The sequence below is a fragment of the Bolinopsis microptera genome, chromosome 1, assembly GCF_026151205.1.
Source record: "Bolinopsis microptera isolate Bmic1 chromosome 1, MBARI_Bmic_1.0, whole genome shotgun sequence".
Lineage (NCBI taxonomy): Eukaryota > Metazoa > Ctenophora > Tentaculata > Lobata > Bolinopsidae > Bolinopsis > Bolinopsis microptera.
This window is the reverse complement of record NC_087072.1, coordinates 2,029,786-2,047,788: the sequence shown is the minus strand read 5'-3', so window position 1 is coordinate 2,047,788 and position 18,003 is coordinate 2,029,786. Positions and strand designations below refer to the sequence as shown.

At 42.6% G+C, this 18,003-nt stretch overlaps 2 protein-coding genes and 1 non-coding gene across 5 annotated transcripts in view; 2 read left to right on the top strand and 1 right to left on the bottom strand.

Moving 5' to 3' along the window:
• Positions 1–2,856, top strand: part of LOC134817546 (uncharacterized) — a 49,841-nt gene extending 46,985 nt beyond the window's left edge. For both annotated transcript variants that reach the window (XM_063826729.1, XM_063826723.1), the window contains exons 4-5: positions 1,972–2,081; positions 2,579–2,856. In XM_063826729.1, the coding sequence (XP_063682799.1) occupies positions 1,972–2,081; positions 2,579–2,651 (183 nt within the window). In that variant the 3' untranslated portion in view covers positions 2,652–2,856. The remainder of the gene's footprint in view (positions 1–1,971; positions 2,082–2,578) is intronic.
• LOC134826169 (U5 spliceosomal RNA) lies at positions 818–930 on the top strand. The gene has a single exon (XR_010161665.1). It is a non-coding gene; the product is annotated as a U5 spliceosomal RNA (small nuclear RNA).
• A 7-nt stretch (positions 2,857–2,863) lies between the features above and the next one.
• On the bottom strand, positions 2,864–9,103 carry LOC134817225 (uncharacterized). Of its 2 annotated transcripts, XM_063826362.1 has the most exons (8): positions 8,573–9,103; positions 7,803–8,368; positions 7,311–7,570; positions 6,953–7,113; positions 6,731–6,814; positions 5,736–5,957; positions 5,377–5,589; positions 2,951–4,553 (listed from the first exon to the last, which is right to left on the bottom strand). In XM_063826362.1, the coding sequence occupies exons 1-8, from the start codon at positions 9,002–9,004 to the stop codon at positions 3,564–3,566; spliced, it is 2,928 nt and encodes a 975-aa protein (XP_063682432.1). In that variant the 5' UTR covers positions 9,005–9,103; the 3' UTR covers positions 2,951–3,563. The 2 variants fall into 2 exon arrangements, with proteins under 2 accessions (XP_063682438.1, XP_063682432.1); XM_063826368.1 differs by lacking the exon at positions 6,731–6,814 and having other exon boundaries at positions 2,864–4,553.
• Between the last annotated feature and the right edge of the window lie 8,900 nt (positions 9,104–18,003).

Below are 18,003 nucleotides of genomic sequence, written 5' to 3'. Positions count from 1 at the left end.
CCAGAATATCTGAATATTACTAGAATATCCAGAATATTACTAGAATATCCAGAATATCCACTAGAATATCCAGAATATCAACTAGAATATCCAGAATATCCACTAGAATATCCAGAATATCCACTAGAATATCCAGAATATTACTAGAATATCCAGAATATTACTAGAATATCCAGCACATGTACCAGGCGGTAAAGTGGTTACAGATTATTCTGACGAATCTAAACAGCATTCCTCGAGTACATATAATCGTGCTACCTTGCTGGCTAGAATAGTTGTTCTAACCTGTGAGAGTGTGAGCGGTGAGCGGTGAGCGGTGTCGTGGCGCAGATATGTCTGATCTACATTGCCACAATACATGAGGAAGAGGGTAGAAAGGTGACAAACCAAGACGTTGCCTAAGCAATATGGATCTTAATGTACGATATTATAAATGATCTGAACCAATAGACCTTGTTTCCTAATTATACTCCCTGTATAATTAATGTACGATATTATAAATGATCTGAACCAATAAACCTTGTTTCCTAATTATACTCCCTGTATAATTAATGTACGATATTATAAATGATCTGAACCATAAGACCTTGTTTCCTAATTATACTCCCTGAAACCTGGACTCTTAAAATAAAGATTATAGATACTGGTCATGATTAGTAATAGCAGCTGATAGTGTAATAGTTGGTTTGATCTGCAATTAAAGTTATGATTCGTTTGAAACGCAAGGAAAATATTTCTATCTGCACATTCTTGGTTTTTTAAAACACCAGGAAACTTTCTCTTCTTTGGGTATATAATGCATGAGAACAATCCATAAATAGTCTGGTTTCATTGCATCACGAATAAATCTTTCGCCTTTTACTAAAGATTTCCGTGCAGTGGGGCAAAAATACAGACATTTATATTTTTCTGTAGTCCTCTCAGAGGACACTCCAATATCAAAATAACTAACTGTGATACAAGTTCACAAGTTGTATGACATCTCAACTTCTCAATTCTCAGCTGAATAAATATCTAACGTACTAGTATTTTGGTTACAATGGTTTCAGTCGAAACATTGAAATATTTTAGTCTACAAAAATTTGAGTTACTTTTTTGGTATGATTTCATATTACACCCATTACATGTTATTTCGTTGCAATATCTTGATTGTAACTTTTCTAACGGCGGGGTATAGGGAGGCTTACATGTTGAAAATGGTACAGGCGTAGTGATGGTCCCTTATAATAATCAATATTACCAGGTAAAAGTACGGTTACAGGCGTAGTGATGGTCCCTTATAATAATCAATATTACCAGGTAAAAGTACGGTTACAGGCGTAGTGATGGTCCCTTATAATAATCAATATTACCAGGTAAAAGTACGGTTACAGGCGTAGTGATGGTCCCTTATAATAATCAATATTACCAGGTAAAAGTACGGTTACAGGCGTAGTGATGGTCCCTTATAATAATCAATATTACCAGGTAAAAGTACGGTTACAGGCGTAGTGATGGTCCCTTATAATAATCAATATTACCAGGTAAAAGTACGGTTACAGGCGTAGTGATGGTCCCTTATAATAATCAATATTACCAGGTAAAAGTACGGTTACAGGCGTAGTGATGGTCCCTTATAATAATCAATATTACCAGGTAAAAGTACGGTTACAGGCGTAGTGATGGTCCCTTATAATAATCAATATTACCAGGTAAAAGTACGGTTACAGGCGTAGTGATGGTCCCTTATAATAATCAATATTACCAGGTAAAAGTACGGTTACAGGCGTAGTGATGGTCCCTTATAATAATCAATATTACCAGGTAAAAGTACGGTTACAGGCGTAGTGATGGTCCCTTATAATAATCAATATTACCAGGTAAAAGTACGGTTACAGGCGTAGTGATGGTCCCTTATAATAATCAATATTACCAGGTAAAAGTACGGTTACAGGCGTAGTGATGGTCCCTTATAATAATCAATATTACCAGGTAAAAGTACAGTTATTGGACGAGGAGGGGTTACCATTACACGAGACAATTAAATCAAAAGGAGAGCTAATGCAGTACGTAGCTACCATGATACCCAAACTTAAATCCAGGTTTGATTTCTGCCATTTGGTTCTCCTTCAATACCCTCGTTGAAGTAATTAAAACTAGTGACATTTCGCTGACAGACGTGTGCCGATCAGTACTTGTTTAGTAATTATACCAAATTTTTGTACTTCCTGCTTGGTAATAGTACAAAACTTATAATTCCTCGTATAGACTTAAGCTTGGAGGCACGAGACATACACTTTTTAGGTCTATTAATATGCATTATGCTCATAATTTATGCTGCGCAAAAGACATATGGAGCTAGTGGCTGGCAAATTAATTTAGCGTTGGATGGTAACCCGGTTACCATAGTAACATCTTGTTGGATGGTACCATCCTGTTGACAATAAATGTCATTGACAAGAATTTACCAGGCATAATACGTAGAAATTTGGAAAATTTGTACTTAGTGCAATTACAAGAACCCCTCCGAGACAGGTATTTTCAGCACAAATATGGTAAAAATTTAGAATGAGCTATTGATCGATGACATCCCCTGCAGATCGGTCAAGGCGCCTGACCAACAGCAAGCGAGCTCGTCTGGTAAAAACAAGAAGAAGAAAGGGAAGAAATAGCGAGACTGGACTATGAAGTACTTCAGGGGAATGTGATATGAATCTTCTCTGTTTTAGATCCCAATCTCATTTGGGATACTCAGAAAGTTATTAAATCTTACCCTAATTGAGGACACCAACATTTCTGCCACATTTTGATTATTCCTATTTTATTGAATTTTATTCAAGTATTGATTTCTTTGAACGATTTGACACGGGTATAGAATGTGTTTATCTGACTACCAAAACTTCATTTAATTATAAATTTCATCAAATATTTTGGTAAAGCTTCCTACATCAAATCTAAACAAGATGAAATTGCTAAAATGTTTATAACATAACCGTTAGAATTATATGGTAACAGGTTACGACGCCAGCTGGTACCTCTAACATAACCATTAGATTGATACAGGTTGTAACACCAACTGCTGAATACCAGACACCTTGACTTTCTCAATAACTTCGCGGACAATGTCCACTCCAGGTACTGTTTAAATTTCTGAAACCTCTAATAACACCCTCAGGTTATTAAAAGAAAACAGTTCAATTGGTTAAAATGTGTATCGTTGGATCGATTATCATAACAGCTTGTATCATTTCAGAAATAAATCTGCGCTGCACGCAAAGTCACTAGTACTAATGGAGCGAAGGTCTCAGTTAAAGTGAGTTGCATGCAATAAAATATCTCATGAGTCCAATATATATACAGTTTTGTTAAAATTACCGCTACATTATCTAAATCCGTCACTGTTTAAAAATTTCAAGGTTTAATATCAATCCTGTAAAATCCACTGATTAGCGTTTTGATAAAGCTCAAGCATACCAAAGCAGTATTGTCAATAAAATAAAGAAAAATAATCCTAACCGTTTTTATTCGCGCGTACCTAACTATCCCTATGTGTTCTACCTATAAATATAATATTCCTCTTTAAATTAGCCAAAACCACCTCTGAGTTTCCATCGTCTGATTTTCTCGTTGACCTTCTTTGGGCAGATTATTTTGATTACTGTGCGTCTCACTTTGGCGTTTCTCCAGAAATGTATTACTGGATTTAAAACTGCATTAATGTATATGATGTACGAGTAAAACGTGAGCCAATATGATAGGTGAGCCTTCTGTGATTCTCCCAACATGGACACGTGATAGAAGGACACGACAAAGAGAAGCAAAGTGAAAATATAATAAAACACCAGAATAAGAATCGTTTTGGCAGCTCTAATCTCCTTCTTCTTCTTCGCGGCGTGTTTATTGAAGTTGTAGACCATGGTGGTGACACTGGTGATGTTGAGGGAGTTGCGCATGCTCATGGACGCGCGCACACGCCGCCCGAACGAGGAGGGCGTGTTAGCGTAGCAGCTGTCACGTGGGACGCTACCCTGGGGGGTGTTGCTGCCATTACCAAACATTGAGGGGGACGGGGATGGGGTCATCATGTCATCCTTGTTGATTAGAAACCCTCCCCTCCTTCGTTTGATGGGCTGAGATCCCATCTGATTTGGATCGAATGAATCTAGATCTAGTGAGCGACTTCTATTGAAGTTCGGCGAAGTTCTCTCTCCCGCCAGAGAATTTTTCTTGATGGGCGTGGCAGCGGGACTGAAAGCTGGTGGTATAGCTAGGAGGTTGTTGCGTCTCTCTGGCACGATAGCTTCCTCTGGCCATCTCCCTGCTTGCCTCTCAGGAGAATATACTTCCTCTGTTATGGTGTTGAGCGGGATATTGATACCCCTGTTCTCCATCATCTCCACCTGATCACAAGTTGAGCTGAGGAAGTCGGTTTCTGTTTGGAGATCTGAGTCAGGTTCCGAAGATGGTGTTCTACGTTCTCGGTTTTTGATAAATTTAGATCGCATTTTGGCTATTACAGCAAGGGTTCCCCAGGAGGAAGACGAAGGCTTCGTCTTGTCTTCTTTGAACAATTCCTGACAAGATATTATTGGTGTTAACTTAACCTCCTATTTAGCTAGAAGTCCTACGATCGTGTTGATCAGTTTTGTGAGGTTGAATTTAACCTCAATTTAATCTCGCTAAATCATATGTGGTATTCGTGTTGGTGGTAGGATCTGGAGTCCAGTATGCTATACAAATTGTCCAGATTCTGGACAATTTGTATAGAATACTGGACCCTGGTGAGCAAATATATCATTGTTAAAGCCACGTAATGCATATGGCGTCGTGACATTTGAGGTCACGTCTTAGCTTGATTCATTATTCATGAAACCGCATAAATAATTACTGTCATAACATTCGAGGTCACAAACCGCTGAATTAATAACTGTCATAACATTCGAGGTCACATCTTAGCTTGATTCATTAGTCTATAAACCGCATAGTTAACAAGTGGCCGGGCACACGATTTGCTAATTGTATTATTATGATACCTTCTCTTATTCTAATGATAATAGGGAATGGTATTCTTATATTCTGGTGAGGTAGTAATTATGTGCATTATGTGCATAATTATGTAATTATGTGCATTTAGTTTCAACAAATGGACCATTGTATGTGAGTAGTAGGACAGGGATCGAGAATTACTGAATTAGAAAATAGGGACTTAAATTGACCATGTTTCACTTTTTAAAGTCAACTGAAGAACAACAGTTTTGACTGGAAGTGAGTTCATGTTATGAAGAAGCTAGAAGCTTCGAAAACAATACACAACTCGAACCAAAACAAACGGACCTGACTGCAACCATTTTACACAACTCGAACCAAAACAAACGGACCTGACTGCAACCATTTGACCTGACTGCACCCATTTCCATCCCCTCCGCAACTTCTTTTGGGCAGTATCGCATCTACTATTGTACTAGTTCTCCTGGCAAACGATGTGGTGTGGCTTACTCGCTGCTTTGCCTCCTTGGACCTCCGTTTCAGTCTAGTCACCATGGTGATAAGGGACGCTAAGTCTGGCTGCTTGTTCCTCTTAACTAGTGGACTTAGTTCTCCTCCATTTACCTGTTATTTTATAATTATTAAACCAATTAGCCGATAAGTCCACTTAAATACATAGCATCTTAATGAAAACCTTAAGTAATTAATTAATTAATTAGCGTTAATCTGATCACAACAACTAATAAAAATGAAATGTGAAAAAAATGTACCAGCTCGTTCAGCTCTTCCATGGTTGGACTCTTAACAGATCTCTCAAAAGATAAGGGCTGATAAGGGAGACTCCGACTGTGGGCTGTCAGATAAGCATTACTCATCTCACTATACTTCCTAGCTTTCTTCTCCTTAGCAGGAGTCACTATCCTGTAGTCCATGTTATTGCAGTTATCCTGTAGCAGGCTTAGATCTGAGTCACTGCTGCTTCTAACTAGCTCCTGGACAGTGTAGTTCAGTTAGCGGGATTTTAGTGTAAGTTTTGGGGGGCAATTTGGTAATCGGGCTGGGCACAGTTGGGGCACAGTAATTGTCCTGGACAGTGTAGTTCAGTAAGCGGGATTTTAGTGTAAGTTGGTAAGTTAATTTGGTAATCGGGCTGGGCACAGTTGGGGCACAGTAATTGTCCTGGACAGTGTAGTTCAGTAAGCGGGATTTTAGTGTAAGTTTTGGGGTTAAAATCATATCTGGCCTACCACTGACTCTTCACCAAATATAGTATAGATATTTCTGGAAATATTTATATTTAACTATTCTCAATGATTTAACAAGGATGAAGTTTTACTTCTGATCTTATTATCATAATTGGTCATCGGTGATAAATGTGATATCAACGCAGATAAAATGGTTCAGATAATGAGACAGCACTATCATTAGTAAATTACTTTCATGCATTTCGTCCTAAAGAGATATTTAAAGAGAGATATAAATACATTCCCTAATCCCGTGCATAAAAACCCAAGACATCCAGTACAAGAATCTGATAAATATATTATAATAGAAAGAATTTAAGCGATAAAAAGTCTATCATTCACTACTCATCCAGTCCTAACATGCTGTGTGCTACTAAATCGGATGATTTGTCATCTAAAAGGCACTTCAATGGACATATTGATATATTTTGGAACATGGAACATTCTGGTGATCTTCATTATTTTTGTGGTGATTAAACCAAAAATGCTTGCAATTTGCTTGTGCCATTCACTGCACGAACCCTTCTTGGAATGAAACTATCCCATTTTTCTGCTTCACCCTCTTTCTCGGCACAAAGGCTTTTGGAGTGTAGCTGGTCCGAGTCCTGGTTAGTTTTGTCAATATAAGGCCCCTTTACCATAAGATCAGCAAAATAGGATCAGCAAAATCCAGGCTAACACCTTACAGTAATATAAAACGTCGAGTGTAAACTGTAACACAGCTTTGTTACCAGTAAACTTACCCAGTTTCCGGCACGCTTCTTGGAGTTTCTTTTCAGAGCAGCAACAAATTTGATGACTTTCCATATTGTATCAACGTCAGATTCTGTCGCCTCTTCTTCTTCCTCATCTTCATCGTCCGGAGACAGGGATATTGATCCGGAAGAGTCCTCTCCATCGCAGCCTGGTCATTTATTTGGTTGATTTTATAAATACCAAACAGTAGTCTAGAAATCTGGTTCCCCTCAAGAGCTTTGGCGCTGTACACACTAAAACTCTAATGCTTATAACTTAAATAATACGATGACATATTATATTGCTTGCATTTTCTAAGAATTGACTTTGAGAATCAGAGCCCTTGAAGCAATATTCGTTACTCACAAATGGGAGAATCGACTGCCAGAATTGCTAATTCCTCATCAATGTCCTCCTCGGATAGCTCAAACTCCATCTCCTCTTCATCTTCTTCCTCTTCCTCCTCTTCCTCTTCTTCCTCCGCTATCACACTACCTATCAAACTACCGCCCACCGTAGAGTTTTTGGGGGTTAGCAGCAGATTATCTAGAATGGGCGGCGTCTCTGCTGAGTCTGATTTCAGAAAATTCTCTGAGCTTTTCCGGTTGGAGGGTGACCCTCGGGAGCTGGAGATGTTCTGGTTAAAAATGTAATTAATCTTATCCTTATACTCTAAATTTTGAGATAGCCGAAGTAAGATAAATTTTAGTTTGATTTAAAATGTGTAGTTTATTAGTTAATCGTAATCCAGCCCCAGGATGTCGTGCCCCTGATATCGGAGACCAAGTAGAGTGAGGGTCAGAGTTAGGATAGGGGTCCTGGGGGCTGGAGCACGGAGTTCTAGAGCAGGAACCTTACCTGATCCGCCTCTGACTGTTAGTGTGGGTGGTACACTTGGCTCTTCTCGTTGCTTTAACATACAGTTTCATTATGGCATTTATATTGATACCAGTCACATCACCATTCGAATCAGTCTGGAAGATTCTTTCACTTTTTCTCACATCCTGCTCTGCCAATGATATCCGCTTCAATTGTTCCTTGGCAACTTGTATTGTCTGTGTAGAACCAGTTTGTATTAGAACTGGAGGCACTAAAACTGATACATTCTTTCTTCTCTGCCTCGTTGCTGGGCCGGCTGTCTGAAGGCTAGCAAGGGCCTTTTCTTTCTTCTTGAACAACTGCTTTAACACAGCTAAGTTGCTTATAACAATAACCACCATGAGCAAAGTAAGCAGAGCTACAGTGAGATAGCTGGGAACATTGCCCAGAACGTGGTTCTCGTTCCGGAGCCAGTACTGTCCCATACACACGGTGAAGATCTTGAGGTTGGTGAAGGTTTTGTGATCCTCGTGGGTGGAGAAGATTAGCCATGATGTTACGTAGGTGAGGATTAACATTGGAGATATTACCCAAATACACAGGATCTGCGGACAGGTTCATGTTAAAAGAAACTTAGTAATGTAAATGTAATAGAATCAAATCATCTACCTCAGATCAATCAAATTGCACATCATTAGTCATTCTTACATTATGAGAGTAAATCTTGAAACAATATTCATCCAACTGATAATATACTTCTTCTTAAGCGGAAAGAGAAAGAGAATATTATGTCGGAGGATTAAACTTACCATCTTCATGAGATTATATCTGGAGAAGTACTTCCTATGATAAACATGGTGGTAGACTCCCAGGAATCTGTCCGCACTGGCCAACAGAATAAAGCCCACAGTACACAAAACAGATGTCTCGAACAAGCACCCTGACACTGCACAGAAGAGGTGATGAGGCGGACCCTTATCTCCGAGAGCCCGGGTCAGGAGGATTGTCACCGAGTAGGGCATCACCAGGCACACCAGCACTACATCCACTGCTGCCAGGTTCAGGAAGATAAGCGCACTAGCTGACTTCCTCATTCCCCAGAACACGTAGAAGATGAGGATATTGAAAACAAAACCGAACAGGACGAGGAAGATTGTCAATACTGCCATGTGCGCGTCAAAGCGCTGAAAGTCCGGTTTAAGGTGGACCGCCGTTTGGTTGAAACCATACTCCGGGTCCATTTCAGATGGTTCTGTTTACCGGTGTCTGAAAAGCTTCTGCAGTGTCCTAAATGTTTGGGTAACTTCAGTGGTGGGTTTCTTCATGCCTTTCGTTCGCCTGACAAGACACAAAATTATAATATAGCAACGAAATAATATTTCGGAAATATGTTACCAAAGGTAAATGTCTGCGAATTCATCACTTGTCATAATACGTCTAGACATTGGTCGTTCACGTCTGCATAAAACTTCATCTCTATGTCAGAGTCGATAAACTGTGTCGGAACCAAAATATGTTGGCTATAGAGCATGTAACAATGTGTTTCTTAGCTCGAAGAAATAGCAATTATGAAATCCGTTCTTTTATGGCAAGGGACGTAATTAGCAACTATTTCGGTATCTCAGAAAACAAGAATGTAGGACGTGTTAGAGTTCATGCCTCTGAAATTACCCATGATGTTATAGTAATTTGCAGCTAATTCCATTTATGCGCGATAAAAAGAGGAGCTTTAACATCAAACAGGCTCTTATTACTTTATTAGCTGAAATTATAAGATAATGTGAGCGCCAGCGAGTGCGCATGTTTCACAACCGTTGCGAAGCCTCTGTTCTCCGCCGCTAATTGCTGTTAATTACAGAGCTAATTGCTGTTAATTACAGAGCAAGCTGTTGGAATTAATTTGTAAATGAGTGTAGTAGCGATCAAAAGCTTTGTTAATATCCAACACCGGTTAATATAAGGCTCTCTTTACAGTTTAATCGGAATTATGTGCTCAACTTTAAGGACAAGACAAGGTTGTGAGGGAAGCTACACACTACATAGTGATAACTTATTAGCACATATAAATCCAGAGATCGACATAGTCGAATAGTCGATACCTATACTATTGCGAGAAGATATTATGTACTTTTCTACCGTAAAAATAATGTGTTCTAGAAATGCATAGTCACCTAGAGTCTCAACATGTCAAACCTTTATTATATAGTTATATAGTTATATAGGAGGGGTGACCACTATTATACTTATAGGAGGGGCGACCACTATTATAAGAGGGGCGACCACTATTATAAGAGGGGCGACCACTATTATAAAACGAATGTAATTTAAATCCGTCCACTATAAGTCGCAACATTGCTGAATTTATGAATATTCAACAGTTTAATAAGGTATGAAATCTTCCCGAACGAGCCCTCCTCGATGCTCCCTAAATTCTATTTCACGGGTTAAAGTATCATCATAATGACCTTTAAAACTGGCAGCCGGTCCCGGAGGATCGTAAATAAATTGTTACAATAAAGGCCAGGCCCCGTGAGCCCATGCTTATTGCTGACGTATCGTAATTCTTAAGTGTATATCAAAGAAAAGGAGGAAACTGATAGAGGAATTATAACACTAGGGCAGGGCCGGGTTAGGGCAGCTGGTTAAGGTGCTGCAATTATCTAGAACCGCGTGGTTACCAGTTCACTATCTGAACGCCCGAACCTGATATTACTTTCCTGGAAAGTAATATCAGGTTCGGGCGTTCAGATAGTGAACTGATAATTAAGGTAAACACGCGGTTCCAGATAATTGCAGCACCTTGACTTAACCAGCTGCCCTAACCCTGCCCTAGCGTTATAATTCCTCTATCATTCACAAATTGTAGAGGAGAGATAGCAGCAAATTCAGCTATTATTCACTGCTTGGTGTAGCACACATGGCAACGACCCTCGTCCATAGCAACGCTTGGAAATATGTTTTATAAAAACATTTTATTACACCATATTGAGATGAAATGACCGAAGGTAATTACGAGCCTTAGCCAATTTAGGCAATGATAAGGCTCGAAAGTTTAATTAGATATGGGAAGGTGGTGGCTAACTAAATCTAGCTCCCAGTCCCGACTAATAAGAAATATGCCGAGTTCCTTGCCGGTGGTTTTACAACTGAATCAAAGTAAACTCCATCGTGTATCTGTAAACTAAAGAATATAACCACGTTTCTGGCTTCGGACCATGTGCGTTATATTAACAGCTACGTCATGAGTGCAGTCCACCATCTCCTTAAAACTTTAGTAACCATCATGTAACTTTAGTAACCTTTTAGTAACTTTAGTAACCATCATGTAACGTAGCTATCGTACACAAACATAGAATAATCACGGTGTTGTCAGATTGGGCTATAGCTAATCTAGCTGTGAGTGTCACGACATAGGAAGACGTCTTTTTGTCAGATGGAATATTAAATGATTTTGAATGAGCCATTGACCAATAGTGGTCATTGATCTGTACAATGACATGAAGGTTTCATTGGCCGCTCGATGGAATCCATGTAGCCAGGCACCGTGGACTAACTTTGACGGTTAATATCAAATGTTTTATCAAAATGGTAAGTGCGACTGTTACCGTCCGGACCGCGAGACCAGGATCGGCTGTAATTCCAACTGACACGCACTGGGTAAGTAGGGTAGCAGTACCCACCAGTACCTCCAACACTGTACTATATTACGCGTGGTTATTAGTCATGTTATATGTGTGGCATTGAAACGAACCGATTTGATAAGTTGGTTATTATATCTGTAGATATTCAAGTGGGAGTTCGAACTATGAGCCCATCTGGGAGTTCCAACTATGAGCCCATCTGGTAGTTCCAACTATGAGTCCATCTGGTAGTTCCAACTATGAGCCCATCTGGTAGTTGCAACTATGAGCCCATCTGGTAGTTCCAACTATGAGCCCATCTGGTAGTTCCAACTATGAGCCCATCTGGTAGTTGCAACTATGAGCCCATCTGGTAGTTCCAACTATGAGCCCATCTGGTAGTTCCAACTATGAGCCCATCTGGTAGTTCCAACTATGAGCCCATCTGGTAGTTCCAACTATGAGCCCATCTGGTAGTTCCAACTATGAGCCCATCTGGTAGTTCCAACTATGAGCTCATCTGGTAGTTCCAACTATGAGCCCATCTGGTAGTTCCAACTATGAGCTCATCTGGTAGTTCCAACTTTGAGCCCATCTGGTAGTTCCAACTATGAGCCCATCAGGTAGTTCCAACTATCTAACTATGAGCCCATCTGGTAGTTCCAACTATGAGCCCATCTGGTAGTTCCAACTATGAGTCCATCTGGTAGTTCCAACTATGAGCCCATCTGGTAGTTCCAACTATGAGCCCATCTGGTAGTTCCAACTATGAGCTCATCTGGTAGTTCCAACTATGAGCCCATCTGGTAGTTCCAACTATGAGCCCATCTGGTAGTTCCAACTATGAGCCCATCTGGGAGTTCCAACTATGAGCCCATCTGGGAGTTCCAACTATGAGCCCATCTGGTAGTTCCAACTATGAGCCCATCTGGTAGTTCCAACTATGAGCCCATCTGGTAGTTGCAACTATGAGCCCATCTGGTAGTTCCAACTATGAGCCCATCTGGTAGTTCCAACTATGAGCCCATCTGGTAGTTGCAACTATGAGCCCATCTGGTAGTTCCAACTATGAGCCCATCTGGTAGTTCCAACTATGAGCCCATCTGGTAGTTCCTACTATGAGCCTATCTGGGAGTTCCATCTATGAGCCCATCTGGTAGTTCCAACTATGAGCCCATCTGGTAGTTCCAACTATGAGCCCATCTGGTAGTTCCAACTATGAGCCCATCTGGTAGTTCCAACTATGAGCCCATCTGGTAGTTCCAACTATGAGCCCATCTGGTAGTTCCAACTATGAGCCCATCAGGTAGTTCCAACTATCCAACTATGAGCCCATCTGGGAGTTCCAACTATGAGCCCATCTGGTAGTTCCAACTATGAGCCCATCTGGTTGTTCCAACTATGAGCCCATCTGGTAGTTCCAACTATGAGCCCATCTGGTAGTTCCAACTATGAGCCCATCTGGTAGTTCTAACTATGAGCCCATCTGGGAGTTCCAACTATGAGCCCATCTGGTAGTTCCAACTATGAGCCCATCTGGTAGTTCCAACTATGAGCCCATCTGGTAGTTCCAACTATGAGCCCATCTGGTAGTTCCAACTATGAGCCCATCTGGGAGTTCCATCTATGAGCCCATCTGGTAGTTCCAACTATGAGCCCATCTGGGAGTTCCAACTATGAGCCCATCAGGTAATTCCAACTATGAGCCCATCTGGTAGTTCCAACTATGAGCCCATCTGGTAGTTCCAACTATGAGCCCATCTGGTAGTTCCAACTATGAGCCCATCTGGTAGTTCCAACTATGAGCCCATCTGGTAGTTCCAACTATGAGCCCATCTGGTAGTTCCAACTATGAGCCCATCTGGTAGTTCCAACTATGAGCCCATCTGGGAGTTCCAACTATGAGCCCATCAGGTAATTCCAACTATGAGCCCATCTGGTAGTTCCAACTATGAGCCCATCTGGTAGTTCCAACTATGAGCCCATCAGGTAATTCCAACTATGAGCCCATCTGGTAGTTCCAACTATGAGCCCATCTGGGAGTTCCAACTATGAGCCCATCAGGTAATTCCAACTATGAGCCCATCTGGTAGTTCCGACTATGAGCCCATCTGGTAGTTCCAACTATGAGCCCATCTGGTAGTTCCAACTATGAGCCCATCTGGTAGTTCCAACTATGAGCCCATCTGGTAGTTCCAACTATGAGCCCATCTGGTAGTTCCAACTATGAGCCCATCTGGTAGTTCCAACTATGAGCCCATCTGGGAGTTCCAACTATGAGCCCATCAGGTAATTCCAACTATGAGCCCATCTGGTAGTTCCAACTATGAGCCCATCTGGTAGTTCCAACTATGAGCCCATCTGGTAGTTCCAACTATGAGCCCATCTGGTAGTTCCAACTATGAGCCCATCTGGTAGTTCCAACTATGAGCCCATCTGGTAGTTCCAACTATGAGCCCATCTGGTAGTTCCAACTATGAGCCCATCTGGGAGTTCCAACTATGAGCCCATCAGGTAATTCCAACTATGAGCCCATCTGGTAGTTCCAACTATGAGCCCATCTGGTAGTTCCAACTATGAGCCCATCTGGTAGTTGCAACTATGAGCCCATCTGGTAGTTCCAACTATGAGCCCATCTGGTAGTTCCAACTATGAGCCCATCTGGTAATTCCAACTATGAGCCCATCTGGTAGTTCCAACTATGAGCCCATCTGGGAGTTCCAACTATGAGCCCATCAGGTAATTCCAACTATGAGCCCATCTGGTAGTTCCAACTATGAGCCCATCTGGTAGTTCCAACTATGAGCCCATCTGGTAGTTCCAACTATGAGCCCATCTGGTAGTTCCAACTATGAGCCCATCTGGTAGTTCCAACTATGAGCCCATCTGGTAGTTCCAACTATGAGCCCATCTGGTAGTTCCAACTATGAGCCCATCTGGTAGTTCCAACTATGAGCCCATCTGGTAGTTCCAACTATGAGCCCATCTGGTAGTTCCAACTATGAGCCCATCTGGTAGTTCCAACTATGAGCCCATCTGGTAGTTCCAACTATGAGCCCATCTGGGAGTTCCAACTATGAGCCCATCAGGTAATTCCAACTATGAGCCCATCTGGTAGTTCCAACTATGAGCCCATCTGGTAGTTCCAACTATGAGCCCATCAGGTAATTCCAACTATGAGCCCATCTGGTAGTTCCAACTATGAGCCCATCTGGGAGTTCCAACTATGAGCCCATCTGGTAGTTCCAACTATGAGCTCATCTGGTAGTTGCAACTATGAGCCCATCTGGGAGTTCCAACTATGAGCCCATCTGGTAGTTCCAACTATGAGCCCATCTGGGAGTTCCAACTATGCGCCCATCTGGTAGTTCCAACTATGAGCCCATCTGGGAGTTCCAACTATGAGCCCTTCTGGTAGTTCCAACTATGAGCCCATCTGGTAGTTGCAACTATGAGCCCATCTGGTAGTTCCAACTATGAGCCCATCTGGTAGTTCCAACTATGAGCCCATCTGGTAGTTCCAACTATGAGCCCATCTGGTAGTTGCAACTATGAGCCCATCTGGGAGTTCCAACTATGAGCCCATCTGGTAGTTGCAACTATGAGCCCATCTGGTAGTTCCAACTATGAGCCCATCTGGTAGTTGCAACTATGAGCCCATCTGGTAGTTCCAACTATGAGCCCATCTGGTAGTTCCAACTATGAGCCCATCTGGGAGTTCCAACTATGAGCCATCTGGTAGTTCCAACTATGAGCCCATCTGGTAGTTCCAACTAAGAGCCCATCTGGTAGTTGCAACTATGAGCCTATCTGGTAGTTCACTTACTTAAACACGTGTTACTAGTCACATAAGCTGGAATAACAATACACACATCATTCGTTCACAGACGGAGATATTGGACAAAGTCAAACGATTAGCAACAGTGCCACGAACCAAATACGAACTAAGAATGCACCGCCTACAGATAAATCATAAATGTGCTATAAAAAAGTAAAAAGAGTTGCAGAACGGTATTGAATATTCAAAGCAAGGCTCTCAGCTCTCATTCTTACACTTTTAGACTACGGTTGTTGAGAAACAGAATCAGAATGACGGCTCAAAGAAACATAATGTTACTAAAACTGAGAACTGTTATACTGACGAAAGTCACGAAAACTCCCAAAAATGTGTGCCTAAAACCGCATACGACGAGTTGGCTGGAATTTTAAAGAATATGGAGTATATCAATGCTCCATTCTCTTTTAAATTCCAGCAAACTAGCACTATGTGGTTCTCCGAGAAGAATGTGTTATCATACTATTCAGAACATTGATGAACTTGGGTAGTAAACCTTTTATTAGACACATTTTCATTTTTAAAATAATCCATTTTGCAGAACCACCTAATTTATGGAAAAATCTACTATTACAAACTCGGAGAGCTGAGAAAAAGATAACGTTTGTTATTTTCTCACAGTTTCTGATAAGTACAATAACTGGATCACAACATAACGATTGTTATTAAATGAGCAAATTGGAACTAAAAATAGTAAAATTATGAGATGGCGCTGATTGGGTTTTGTTTTCGTACGGATTAGAACTTCTAGTAGAACTTCTAATACTAGACGGTGAGAAGACGATCGTAAATGTTAGATAGCTTAAGAAGACATATGCATGTTGGTGAGATATAGCAGGTGAGTTCGGCCTCCCAAGAGAGAAGTAAATTCAATGTAAATACGAAGAAACGCTAAATCTGTGTTGAAAAGCCTTTTGTCTTGAAAACCGGAATTTCGCAGCGCACATAAAAGGTGTGATACCTGGGCTGTTATAATTTGCCTGAACCCTTAACAAGCCTCGAACACTTAATTCTAGCGAGTAACCGTAGCTGTGACCGCCGATAGTCATGGTGAACTGAATCGCACAGCGAATATAAATGAATAAAACTCGCGTTAAATCAACAACCCGCTGGAAATAGTCTGCTTACATAAGACAGCATGAAACTGACATGAACTGGAGGATATGACTGGCCAGGAGCCGACAAAGTCACAAGCTGACAACATAGCAGCTAGCTAAGCGAGGAGAGTGCTGATCGACTAAGTACTGGAGTAAGTGGACATATAGTCGAGGTGTATATTGCAGTTCTGTTGTGGGTCCTACAAGCAGCTCAGCTTGCTTGTACAGTTTAATGTATCTAATAGGGGGGGGGGGGCGGGGGCGGGGGGGGGGGGGTCCTACAAGCAGCTCAGCTTGCTTGTACAGTGATGTATCCAAGAGGGGGGGGGGGGGGGGGGGGGGGCGGGGTGGGTCCTACAAGCGGCTCAGCTTGCTTGTACAGTGTAATGTATCTACGAGGGGGGGGGGGGCGGGGTGGGTCCTACAAGCAGCTCAGCTTGCTTTTACAGTGTAATGTATCTAAGAGGGGGGGGGGGGGGCGGGGTGGGTCCTACAAGCAGCTCAGCTTGCTTTTACAGTGTAATGTATCTAAGAGGGGCGGGGTGGGTCCTACAAGCAGCTCAGCTTGCTTGTACAGTGTAATGTATCTAAGAGGGGGGGGGGGGGGGGGGCGGGGTGGGTCCTACAAGCGGCTCAGCTTGCTTGTACAGTGTAATGTATCTAAGAGGGGGGGGGGCGGGGGGTCCTACAAGCGGCTCAGCTTGCTTGTACAGTGTAATGTATCTAAGAGGGGGGGGGGGGGGGGGGGCGGGGTGGGTCCTACAAGCGGCTCAGCTTGCTTGTACAGTGTAATGTATCTAAGAGGGGGGGGGGGGGGGGCGGGGTGGGTCCTACAAGCGGCTCAGCTTGCTTGTACAGTGTAATGTATCTAAGAGGGGGGGGGCGGGGGGTCCTACAAGCAGCTCAGCTTGCTTGTACAGTGTAATGTATCTAAGAGGGGGGGGGTCCTACAAGCAGCTCAGCTTGCTTGTATAGTGTAATGTATCTAAGAGGGGGGGCGGGGGGGTCCTATAAGCGGCTCAGCTTGCTTGTACAGTGTAATGTATCTAAGAGGGGGGGGGTCCTACAAGCAGCTCAGCTTGCTTGTATAGTGTAATGTATCTAAGAGGGGGGGCGGGGGGGTCCTACAAGCGGCTCAGCTTGCTTGTACAGTGTAATGTATCTAAGAGGGGGGGGTCCTACAAGCAGCTCAGCTTGCTTGTATAGTGTAATGTATCTAAGAGGGGGGGCGGGGGGGGTCCTACAAGCGGCTCAGCTTGCTTGTACAGTGTAATGTATCTAAGAGGGGGGGGGGGGGCGGGGGGTCCTACAAGCAGCTCAGCTTGCTTGTACAGTGTAATGTATCTAAGAGGGGCGGGGTGGGTCCTACAAGCAGCTCAGCTTGCTTGTACAGTGTAATGTATCTAAGAGGGGGGGGGGGGGGGGCGGGGTGGGTCCTACAAGCGGCTCAGCTTGCTTGTACAGTGTAATGTATCTAAGAGGGGGGGGGCGGGGGGTCCTACAAGCGGCTCAGCTTGCTTGTACAGTGTAATGTATCTAAGAGGGGGGGGGGGGGGGGCGGGGTGGGTCCTACAAGCGGCTCAGCTTGCTTGTACAGTGTAATGTATCTAAGAGGGGGGGGGGGGGGGGGGCGGGGTGGGTCCTACAAGCGGCTCAGCTTGCTTGTACAGTGTAATGTATCTAAGAGG